At 43.8% G+C, this 12,728-nt stretch overlaps 2 protein-coding genes across 4 annotated transcripts in view; one reads left to right on the forward strand and one right to left on the reverse strand.

Annotated features, from left to right (window-relative positions):
- LOC139366742 (LanC lantibiotic synthetase component C-like 2 (bacterial)) overlaps positions 1-4,220 on the forward strand; it is a 60,004-nt gene extending 55,784 nt beyond the window's left edge. For all 3 annotated transcript variants that reach the window (XM_071104436.1, XM_071104438.1, XM_071104437.1), the window contains exon 9: positions 3,430-4,220. In XM_071104436.1, coding sequence (XP_070960537.1) covers positions 3,430-3,506 — 77 coding nt within the window. In that variant the 3' untranslated portion in view covers positions 3,507-4,220. The remainder of the gene's footprint in view (positions 1-3,429) is intronic.
- Positions 4,221-4,815: 595 nt separating this feature from the next.
- The window catches only part of LOC139366743 (WW domain binding protein VOPP1-like), a 94,949-nt gene continuing 87,036 nt past the window's right edge, over positions 4,816-12,728 (reverse strand). Inside the window, exon 5 of the mRNA XM_071104439.1 lies at positions 4,816-7,343. Within this exon, the coding sequence (XP_070960540.1) occupies positions 7,162-7,343 (182 nt within the window). The 3' untranslated portion in view covers positions 4,816-7,161. The remainder of the gene's footprint in view (positions 7,344-12,728) is intronic.

Below are 12,728 nucleotides of genomic sequence, written 5' to 3' on the forward strand. Positions count from 1 at the left end.
TGATAATTGACTTAATATTTTAATCATCATTTTCTTCTATAATTATAATCTGATAAATATTGTGTGAGGGTGTGAAGTCAACTTTGATAACTTTAGCAGCTGGTCAGGAAAGGCTGATCTTACATCATAAAACCTGTCAACGGGCACAGTCCAAATAATCTGAGAGTGGCAATTACAGTGCCTTCGGTAAGAGTTCAGACGTCAGACCCCTTGACTTTTTCCACATTTCGTTACATTACAGCCTTATTCTAAAATGGATTAAATAAATACAAATCTTCAGCAATCTACACACAAATATACCATAATGACAAAGCGAAAACAGGTTTTCATACAAAAATACTTTATTTACATAAGTATTCAGACCCTTTGCTATGAGACTCAAGCTCAGGTGCATCCTGTTTCCATTGATCATCCTTAAAACGATTCTCAATTTTAGAATAAAGCTGTAACGTAACAAAATATGGAAAAGGTCGAAGGGTCTGAATACTCTCCAAAGGCACTGTAGGTTACCTTTAGTTTGGCAATGACTGGCCTCTATTTGGTTCTGCCATTGGTCCACTGGTGAGGTTTCCCTATGCCAGCTTTGTCCCCCCATCCCACCCACGTGTTGTGTGCAGCCACATGAAACGTCTTGCCTGGCGGTTTACCGCCACATCTCCATGGCAACCAGCTGCTGCCCACGTCCGAGTAGATTTGTGGGCTGTGATTGGTTGGTCTTGACCCCCTTTGTCTCCCCTCTCTCACACACACGGACAAACACGTACGCTCCCTTTTCCCATCCCTGCCTGAATTAATCTTCCACTGATAAACAGTCTGGTAAAAAATTATGCAGCAGTTTAATTTTATTAGTAATATATGGGCCCATGTTGACTCTACAACCTAGAATATTGAATGTTCATGTCTTGAATGTAATAACAGAATACATGTAATATTTCACATTACTGTTGTACCCACAGTGTTACAAGTACATTTTCAGCTCTTTGAACTATTTCAAAGAGATTTGAGAAGGTTTTGTTCATTCACGATGATAAATAACTCCATGATGAACGGTAAGTGATTTGTAAGCCAAGCTTTCATGTATATTGGGTTGTATGGTTGGGCGGTATCCTGATTGCCGTGCCATCATACCGTGCCTGTGCCATCCTGGGATAGACAGTATTACCTGGTAGTGCAGACAGGTGGCGCCAAAAGAAATTAGGATGTAAACATCTACCAGCATGCTAACAAGTACTAAGGAATCCCCATAGTGGATGCTAGGTAAATGCTAACGAGTGCATGAAAAATTGACTACCAAGACAGACAACCCAGCTCATAAGGTTATGCAAGTACAGTACCAGTCAAAAGTTTGGACACAACTTCTCATTCAAGGGTTTTTCTTTATTTTTACTATTTTCTACATTGTAGAATAATAGTGAAGACATCAAAACTATGAAATAACACATATGGAATCATGTAAGCAAAAAAGTGTTAAACAAATCAAAATATATTTGAGATTCTTCAAAGTAGCCACCCTTTACCTTGATGACAGCTTTGCACATTCTTTGCATTCTCTCAACCAGCTTCATGAGGAACGCCGTTTGCATAACGCACAAAACAAATATTACGCAGCAGGGCTCTTAATCCAGGAGGGGATTGTCTCTGCTGCTGTTACCAAGAAGCTTGATATTGCAAGCTAACAGCCACTAATGCTAGGAAGTTGACAAAAAAAACAGCTGGAGAGACTTATTTGGCACATCTTAGATAGTTGACTTAATAGTTATATACAGTGCATTCAGGAAAGTATTCAGACTCTTTCCCTTTTCACACATTTTGTTACCTTACAGCCTTATTCTAAAACGCTCATTCTATACACAATTCCCCATTACAAATGTATATTACATTATTACATATTGCTTTTTACCTTATTTACATAAGTATTCAGACCCTTTAATCTACCTGTGGTAAATTCAATTGACTGGACATGATTTGGAAAGGCATGTACCTGTCTATATAAGGTCCCACAGTTGACAGTGCAGGTCAGAGCAAAAAACCAAGCCATGAGGTCGAAGAATTGTCCGTAGAGCTCCGAGACAGGATTGTGTCAAGGCACAGATCTGGGGAAGGGTACCAAAACATTTCTGCACAATTGAAGGTCCCCAAGAGAACAGTGGCCTCCATCATTCTTAAATGGAAGAAGTTTGGAAACACCAAGGCTCTTCCTAGAGCTTCCCGCCCAGCCAAACTGAGCAATCGAAGGAAAAGGGCCTTGGTCAGGGAGGTGACCGAGAACACGATGGTCACTCTGACAGAGCTCCAGAGTTCCTCTGTGGCAATAGGAGAACCTTCCAGAAGGGCAACCATCTCAGCAGCACTCCACCAATCAGGCCTTTATGGAACAGTGGCCAGATGGAATCCACTCCTCCAGTAAAAGGCACATGACAGCCTGCTTGGATTTTGCCAAAAGGCACCTAAAGAACTCTCAGACCATGGTCTGATAAAAATATGATTGAACTCTTTGGCCTGAATGCCAAGCATCACGTCTGGAGGGAACCAGGCACCATCCCTACGGTGAAGCATGGTGGTGGCAGCATCATGCTGTGGGGATGTTTTTCAGTGGCAGGGACTGGGAGACTAGTCATGATTGAGGGAAAGATGAACGGCGCAAAGTACAGAGATCCTTGATGAAAACCTGCTCCAGAGCGCTCAGGACCTCAGACTGGGGCGAAGCACACTGCCAAGACAACGCAGGAGTGGCTTCGGGACAAGTCTCTGAATGTCCTTGAGTGGCCCGGACTTGAACTTGATTGAACATCTCTGGAGAGACCTGAAAATAGCTGTGCAGTGATGCTCCCCATCCAACCTGACAGAGCTTGAGAAGAATGGGAGAAACTCCAAATACAGGTGCGCCAGGCTTGTAGAGTCATACCGAAGAAGACTGGAGGCTCTAATCTCTGCCAAAGGTGCTTCAACGAAGAACTGAGTAAAGGGTCTGAATACTTATATAAATGTGGTATTTCAGTTTTGTATTTTTACAAGTGTAACTTGATCACCTCACTTAAGTTGCGCTGCAGGAGTGACTCACCTAACAAATGAAAAATAATCAAACAGGCGAAGCGATTAACGCGATCTGCTTTATCTATTACCTAATGCACAAGTTGACTGCAGGTATTTATTTCAAATGTACACTTTTTAATTTATTGAACTGTATTGGAAATTCAGTGGGTATTTCAGAAAACCCTGGCATACAGTATACGGGCCAACCCTAGGTTGTACTGTCTCTGCTTGTAATTAGACCCTGGTTTCTTTCTCCATCCTTAAATTTGTGTTTTAAAGTTATAGATTTCTTGTGTATTTGACTGTTGTAAATTGTGAAATAATTCAGCATTAGCTGCTGTTGATACCATGTAATGTCGTCTTATTGAATTTGAAATACACCATTCTCTCTTCCAGGTATGGCCGGGGCTATCCACTACCTGTCAGATTTGACCCAGCCTGAGTCTTCCTGCTTCCCTGCATTTGAACTTTAACATTTGAGTCGTAGACGGACCTCGTCCCCCTTCCATTCTAAATATTTGGGAGATTGCGATGAGCAGGGCTCTTGGATGAGGGGGTTTGGAGTGTGATGGACCCCTGGCGTCTTGACGAAGGGAACCCTCAGCCCAGAACTGCAGCCTGGGGAGGGATGTTGTCCCCTGCTCCGGTTTTTCAGACACATGGACAGAGGAAAAACACCCCAAAGCCCTAGGCCTTTAACTCTGTAAACGCTGTGTGTGTGTGTTGGGGTTTTGTTGTGAATGGGAAGAAAATAGTGTTTTGTTCGTGGATCTTTGCCTCTGCATGCCTATCCAGATCTCTTTCTCTGTATGTGATCTCTAATCCTTGTCCCACACCAGTTTTTAGTGCTACTCCCTCTTCCCTAGAGACTAATTATCTTTGCATGGGGACATCAGAAAACATGTATTAGCCTTGGAATGCGTGTCAGTCAAATGTTAATGTCTAACAGTAAAGTAACGTGGCTTTTTTGTATGTCACTGTGTTTTGTCCCATTTTCCATTTCGTTAATGTGCTGAAGAGAGGATTTTGTTCAATGCCGCTTCGACCTTTTCTCGTGGATATTGTTTCTCTCAGGCGAACAGCGTTACATTATGAATGTTGTACAATAAACCGGGCTTCAATTGCTGACTTACCGAGTGATTACAGTACAATGTCTTAAATAAAATGCATTCTTACCTGCCTTCAGAGGACTGACTGCTTAGGTTTGGTTTTTGGGGATGGAAACATTGGTCAATAGTCAAAGTGGTGCATCTCAATATGAGGTACCGAACATATGGCTTTATTTAACATATGAGGAGGAGGAAGTCTTAACGGGGGTTTGGCCAATTAGTGTTCTTTAGAAAGCCACCTCAGGCCAATGTGAGTGTTACATAAGCATTAATTACTCCCACCTATCACTTCCAAGTTAGGACTGCCATTGCCTGGAGTTATCTGTACTGTTAAGTCACCCAAAGCTAACATTCTGGGATGACTCGGTGTTTGAGTATTTATCTGCAGGGGTATTGAACTACATGACAAACGGTGGAGAAATGTGGCTTCTGGCTGATTTTTATGTAAGAATACAAGCAAGAGAGGAGGATACCATTCTATAGAATGTCTAGGCAGTGTCTCATTCATTTGGTCTACATTTTATCTGAAGGGAACAGTTTTCCTTCCCAGATGATAATATTTTCATTCAACAAATATGACATCCAAGTATAAAACCTTCAATCTCAAAGCACGACTGAACAGTGAGAAATCCGTCACGGACAACTTTAAAGGGAATAAATGAACACTAACTTCTATCGGAAGGAAACTTTATTAACCATATCATGGATGGATCATTTCTATTTTTTTGTCATGTAAAATGCCGAAAACCAACCGTCTTGGTGCAACAGTAAAAGCACATCCTAGCTCTACAAATGACATTTTAAACCTTGGTTGCATAGTTAAATGATCAAATAGAGACATGTCATATTAGCCAAACGTATACACATCATCCAATAGTAACACTTACCATAAATTAGATCTCCCTCCTTGGTTCTGCTCTAATAGTGTCTACGTACCCCAGTTTGCCGGCTAACATCTACAAGGACATTCCAAGTCAATGACAGTTGTATCGTTAACACTGGGTGGTTAGTTCGATCTGTTTTAACAGATGGTAATGTCTCATATCCTGCCCAGAAAATAGTCAACGCCCTATCTTAGGACATTTCCATATGATTGCCTTTGTGGAGGGGTTGAGTGCCTGATCCACTCTGAGAAATAAGTGTAAACAGAAGAACATATCCTGGTACCTTCACCCAAATGGTCAGTGCCAGCTTGAGGACCTGGTCAACCATTGGGACATGGGACCTCTACTACACATGCACATTCTACATGTGAGCTTGATAGCTTGTTTATGTGAAAGCAAACCATTTTTTTATTCTCCGAAATGCAAAAGGGTTTCAGATTCATACATGAAAACCATTTTTACCACAGTAAGGGTGTACAGCGCTGTACCTACCTACGCAGAACCAGTTGGTCATTAACATTCTAACGTGAGATGTTTAAATGGCGAACAGATGGTACATTGTGTTTGAGGAACTAGGTTACTGAAGGAGTGCAGCTAGCTTTTGTGACTACCACTACTTTGTCTAGAGATTATTGCAGCACAAAAATGGAGAATCCGTAAGTAAGCAGTTTCACTGGGATGGGCCATCGGTCAGAAAAGCTTCCCATATGCAAAATGTAATCCAGTTGCGACCTGTGTGTGTGTGAAACAAACATATCGTTTTGGGTTAATCCTCATTCTGGTTGAGCTCCTAACTGTACAAACTGAAGTCGATCTGAGAACCATGGCTGAACTTCTATGGGGATCACATCTCACTTCGAGCGGAAATGGATGCTTAGAGAATATGGCGTAGGTAGAGTTGTGGTAGGTTTCATCGTACCCATGCAGTCACTGACAAATTGACTTGTTCTCAATTGGGGGTCTGTCTGGTTGATTTGATTCTACATTTACATTTTAGTCAGTTAGCAGACGCTCTTATCCAGAGCAACTTACAGTAGGGAGTGCATACAGTTTCCTACATTTTTTTGTACTGGTCCACCATAGGAATCGAACCCACAACCCTGGTGTTGCAAGTGCCATGCTCTACCAACTGAACTACACATTCCCTGCCAGTTTGTGATGTCCCGATCCAGAGCGCCGAATCGCCACTGTCAGCACCACAGGAACACACACACGCATCCATAATGTGAATGAAACGTTGCAAACAAATCGGCCTCATAATTACCGCTCTCTCCAGCGCACACAATAGGTCCGATAAATCCAGGTCGGTTTCCTTTCCCTTCACAGCAAATGGGCACAATTTGCACAACGCATCCTGACAAGTGTTTATTGTCTATTTAACATTTTCTCAGTGTTAGGCGAACACAGCCAGCTACAGAGAGAAGCCCAATTATTCAGCCTCATAATAGGAAAGTCTTTGAACCTTTTAAGCCATTTAAACGCCTTTTGTTTTCAACTTCTCCAAGGTGTCTTTCAACTCAAGTTTGATATTGCTCCTGTACAGTTTAGATAGTGGTTGGTCTTATGCCCTTGGTCCTGGATCAGCTTCTCTACCCTAATGTTTACTTGAATCGATATTAATCTAAAAGCAATGTGCTGATCTTGGGTAAGCTTTCGTGATCGACTTCCACAGTTTGGTGTCTGTGGCATGAACACCCATCTACAGGACTCTGTGAGCGACTCAGTACATATCACAGTCACAGGCAAGACCATGCCCATCAAGATGGCATTGCCAGCAGAAGAGACTGCGGTGGATAGCTATGCTTTTGTGAAAAAAGTGGGCAAGGTGGAGGAAGGGTGAATGACAGTGAAATCCAAGCCATGGAGATACGGAGATAAATTCAGCCCGTCTGTCCAGAAGACCACAGCCTGCGGCACAGGTCCCCAGAAGGCAGTTTGTCTCTAAAGGTGGTTGTCTGTATCTTGTCCCCAGGACTTGGGCTGATGGTGAAGGTATAACAGTGGCAGACAGACTGTAGATGTCCCCTCCTCTCCTTGTCCTGTCAGTTCTGCTCGTGATGAGGTCACCATGAAGGAGAAGAAACGGAGGGGACGCCAATGGTCTCCGTCAATGACGCCGCAGACACTGGCAGCCTTTACCTCTTCTCTGGTGTCCGGAACACCTGTTCGTAGGGCGGGGGTGGGTGGTTGCAGTACGAGGGCGGTGGAGGGTAGGCGCTCATGTGGGCAGGGCCGAGCTGGATGGGGTAGGTGGGGGTGAGGGGTGATGTCATGACGCCAGGGTCGCCGTAGCCCACCATGCCAGGTTGCTGGGATACTGCATGGGGAAGACACAGAGAGACCACTGTTAATCATCTTTTTTTACAAGCGTTTGGTACAAATATACATTCTGTGGACAAAAGAGTGTGTGTGTGTAACTACTTAATGTGTGTGGGTCTGGTGATTGCATGCTCATTTGCATTTCCTGTTTCCTTAAAGAAACACAACAGTGCACCAGGCACTAATATAATCTTTGCCATTACAATCAAACTTTGCTGTACAAAAAGCTGTCTTTTGACTGTTTTCAAAATGGAGAAGCATAATGGCAGCCCAATCATCTATACCACTACTTGAAAGTCTATTTCTGAACCGATTGAAAATAGCACAGGATTCAATTTGGAAACCCACTCTGAACACTTAAAATGTGTTTTCCTATGTTCCCTGATATAAACATGAAAGGAATAAGCCATGTTAATAGGTTTATTGATGCTTTGTGACGCACAACAACCCAGTGAGAGTGAAAACAAAAGAAATGACAGTGTTCTCCCTCATGTTCAATTCTCCAGTGCCTGGAACTCCATAGCCATCGAACTCAAGAATGAAATTAAACGTCCATATATTATTGGAGCACTGAATACAATTTTCTGCATGACTGAATGATATAATGAACGATCCCATTTATTTTTGCCCTTTCAAATAGCTTTCGTTGGGAAAGCTGGCAGTATGATTAGGTGCCCTACTTTTCAGTCCGAATAGCAGTTTGAAGTCTGTTGGAAAAGTTTGGGAGTCAAAAGGCCAGTGACTGTGGAGCTCGCTGATTCGCTTAACATTTCTACTAACTTCTCAACTCAACAAAGCCCTGAATTCTGGAAACATCTGTCTTTCATTAACTTCATCCACTCTTCTACTCATCCTCCCTCCTCTAATCTTCTGTGTAAAGCAGATAGAGGGGTTGAAGGATAACACGTTTCACAGTAACAAAAGAGTGTGTGGGTCTCCTACTCTCAGTGACTCCTGAGGGGGCACCGATAACAACGAGCAACACATTGTGCTGCTCCACCGGCAGGCCAAGGTGGAGGACGGGTTCTGTTCCTCTCTGGATAGATCCAGGAGAACCCTAGAGGCCTTTCTAACCTGGGTCAATCAGGATTTACAGCTACAAGGTCCACGCGCCCCTTTGTTTATCCCATGTGTAACTCTGTGTTGTTGTTTTATTGTCACACTGCTTTGCTTTATCTTGGCCAGGTCACAGTTGTAAATGAGAACTTGTTCTCAACTAGCCTACCTGGTTAAATAAAGGTGAAATAAAAAATAAAATAAAAAATATCGTACATGATTTGAAGCAGCCTCAATAAACTCACTTTCAATGACAGAGCACCTACGAAAGCACCATTTCTCGCTCTTTCATTTCTATACCAGGTGGTTAACTAGGGAATGAAAGGTGGTGGTAAAAAAAGACAAGCTACAGTACAAGCAGGTTGGTTGGACCCCCTCAGGGTAAAGCGCAGCTAGCTCATTTTGAATGTGCAAATTAAATGTCACCAGATATCTTTCCTACGGGTCATTCTGCAACAGCTGGAAGTTGAGAGGTCATATTGCTGGCATCCTATTTGTTTACAGTCGACTTAGTTCTGAATAAGCAGAAAAAGAGAAGTGAAGGAAACTGCTGTGACTGGAGTTTTGCCATCAGTGGGATTTAGTCTGGGGAAAAGGCCAAATAATAGTGATGATGATTTGTTCAAGTTGACCAGAGTCAGCGATATTTATACACTACTTCTGAGATGTTGTGTGAGGTGATTTTCTACCTTGGTGACAACTAATTCAACTCATTTGTGGGATAAGGGTGGCAGTTGTCTTGAGATTGGGTGCAATCGGTCGGATGAAAGGTTTATGAAGCGGAAGGTTTGGAACTCACTTCTAAAAACTCCCATCACACTGCGAAAACAACAAACCAAACACTTCTCTGATGTGAAAGGACAGATCCACCACCAACCATCTCTCTATTTAAACTGCAGGCATTGCATCATTGGTTGTCATCATTAAAGAGGAGCGTAATGGAGAATAACAAAAAATATACATGATTGTAAGATGGTCTGACACTAGGGCAGCATTTTCTCTTTCATCCTCCTTCTAAACAGCTCAAAGCCTCCACTGACACAGGAAGCAATACATCAACTATCTATGACAAACATCCCACACACTTTTCCCACAACTAAGAATACAACAGGTGTAGACCTTACAGGGAAATGCTTACTTACAGGCTCTAACCAACAGTGCAAAAAAGGTGTTAGGTGAACAAAAGTTAAGTAAATAAATAAAACAGTAAAAGGCCGTGAAAAATAACAGTAGCGAGGTTACATACAGTAGCGAGGCTACATACAGTAGCGAGGCTACATACAGTAGCGAGGTTACATACAGTAGCGAGGCTACATACAGTAGCGGGGCTACATACAGTAGCGAGGCTACATACAGTAGCGGGGCTACATACAGTAGCGAGGCTACATACAGTAGCGGGGCTACATACAGTAGCGGGACTACATACAGTAGCGAGGCTATATACAGTAGCAGGGCTATACAGTAGCGAGGCTATATACAGTAGCGAGGCTACATACAGTAGCGAGGCTATATACAGTAGCGAGGCTATACAGTAGCGAGGCTATATACAGTAGCGGGGCTACATACAGTAGCGAGGCTATATACAGTAGCAGGGCTATACAGTAGCGAGGCTATATACAGTAGCGAGGCTATATACAGTAGCGAGGCTATATACAGTAGCGAGGCTATATACAGTAGCAGGGCTATACAGTAGCGAGGCTATATACAGTAGCAGGGCTATACAGTAGCGAGGCTATATACAGTAGTGAGGCTATATACAGTAGCGAGGCTACATACAGTAGAGAGGCTATATACAGTAGCGAGGCTATATACAGTAGCGGGGCTATACAGTAGCGAGGCTACATACAGTAGCAGGGCTATACAGTAGCGAGGCTATATACAGTAGCGAGGCTATATACAGTAGCGGGGCTATATACAGTAGCGGGGCTACATACAGTAGCGAGGCTACATACAGTAGCGAGGCTATATACAATAGCGAGGCTACATACAGTAGCGAGGCTACATACAGTAGTGAGGCTATACAGTAGCGGGGCTATACAGTAGCGAGGCTATATACAGTAGCGAGGCTATATACAGTAGCGAGGCTATATACAGTAGCGGGGCTACATACATTAGCGAGGCTATATACAGTAGCGGGGCTACATACAGTAGCGGGGCTACATACAGTAGCGAGGCTATACATTAGCGAGGCTACATACAGTAGCGGGGCTACATACAGTAGCGAGGCTATACAGTAGCGAGGGTACATACAGTAGCGAGGCTATACAGTAGCGAGGCTATATACAGTAGCGAGGCTATACAGTAGCGGGGCTATACAGTAGCGAGGCTATATACAGTAGCGAGGCTATATACAGTAGCGGGGCTACATACAGTAGCGAGGCTATACATTAGCGAGGCTACATACAGTAGCGGGGCTACATACAGTAGCGAGGCTATACAGTAGCGAGGGTACATACAGTAGCGAGGCTATATACAGTAGCGAGGCTACATACAGTAGCGAGGCTATACAGTAGCGAGGCTACATACAGTAGCGAGGCTACATACAGTAGTGAGGCTATACAGTAGCGGGGCTATACAGTAGCGAGGCTATATACAGTAGCGAGGCTATATACAGTAGCGGGGCTACATACAGTAGCGGGGCTATATACAGTAGCAGGGCTATACAGTAGCGAGGCTATACATTAGCGAGGCTACATACAGTAGCGGGGCTACATACAGTAGCGAGGCTATACAGTAGCGAGGGTACATACAGTAGCGAGGCTATACAGTAGCGAGGCTATATACAGTAGCGAGGCTACATACAGTAGCGAGGCTATACAGTAGCGAGGCTATATACAGTAGCGAGGCTACATACAGTAGCGGGACTACATACAGTAGCGGGGCTACATACAGTAGCGAGGCTATACAGTAGCGAGGCTACATACAGTAGCGGGGCTACATACAGTAGCGAGGCTATATACAGTAGCGAGGCTATATATAGTAGCGAGGCTATAACAGTAGCGAGGCTATATACAGTAGCGAGGCTACATACAGGCACCGGTTAGTCGGGCTGATTGAGGTAGGATGTACATGTAGATATGGTTAAAGTGAATATGCATATATGATAAACAGAGAGTAGCAGTAGCGTAAAAGAGGGGTTGGTGGGACACAATGCAGATAGCCCGGTTAGCCAATGTGCGGGAGCACTGGTTGGTCGAGCCAATTGAGGTAGTATGTACATGAATGTATAGTTAAAGTGACTATGCATATATGATAAACAGAGAGTAGCAGTAGTGTAAAGAGGGGTTGGCAAGGGTGGTGCGTGGTGGGACACAATGCAGATAGCCCGGTTAGCCAATGTGCGGGGGCACTGGTTGGTCGAGCCAATTGAGGTAGTATGTACATGAATGTATAGTTAAAGTGACTATGCATATATGATAAACAGAGAGTAGCAGCAGCGTAAAAGAAGGGTTGGGGGGGCACACAATGCAAACAGTCCAGGTAGCCATTTGATTATCTGTTCAGGAATCTTATGGCTCGGGGGTAAAAACTGTTGAGAAGCCTTTTTGTCCTAGACAGCTTAGCCCCAGTGATGTACTGGGCCTTACGCACTACCCTCTGAAGTGCCTTGCGGTCGGAGGCCGAGCAATTGCCGTACCAGGCAGTGATGCAACCAGTGTTGCAGCTGTGTTGCAGCTGTAGAACCTTTTGAGGATCTGAGGACCTATGCCAAATCTTTTTAGTTTTCTGAGGGGGAATAGGCTTGTCGTGCCCTCTTCATGACTGTCTTGGTGTGATGTGGACACCAAGGAACTTGAAGCTTTCAATGGTCACACAAGTATGTGTGTTTTTGGTTTTACTATCCTTCGGACAAGTGGAGACATTTTGCAGGTTCCCACAAGGGAAAAGGCTATTTTAGGCTTAGGGGTTAGGGTTTCAATTAAGGTTAAGGTTAGAATTAGGGTTAGGTTTAGGGTTAAGGTGAGGGAAATAGGATTTTGAATGGGAATCAATTGTTTGGTCCCCACAAGGTTAGTTAAGCAAACGTCTATGTGAGTGCGTGCGTGTCTGTGTCTCGGCCACGTGCACAGGTTTGCAGTGCATGGCCTCCAGATTGGGGGCCTGGCAAAGACTAGGGCGAACGAGTTGGTTAGGTACTACTCTGTTTCAGCTGTAATGGGCAGCCTAGCTGTTTGGAGAAGGAAGTGCTTTCTGACCTTTTGAGTGTCCATGCATACATACCAATTTGTAAAGTTGCCATGGAAATTGAAAATAAGTACTAGGAGAAAATACAAGTCTCTCTACAACCCATGCTGCCAAGTTTGCAATCAACAGCCTTGGAAACCAA

Source organism: Oncorhynchus clarkii, chromosome 15 (genome assembly GCF_045791955.1).
Source record: "Oncorhynchus clarkii lewisi isolate Uvic-CL-2024 chromosome 15, UVic_Ocla_1.0, whole genome shotgun sequence".
Taxonomy (NCBI): Eukaryota; Metazoa; Chordata; class Actinopteri; order Salmoniformes; family Salmonidae; genus Oncorhynchus; species Oncorhynchus clarkii.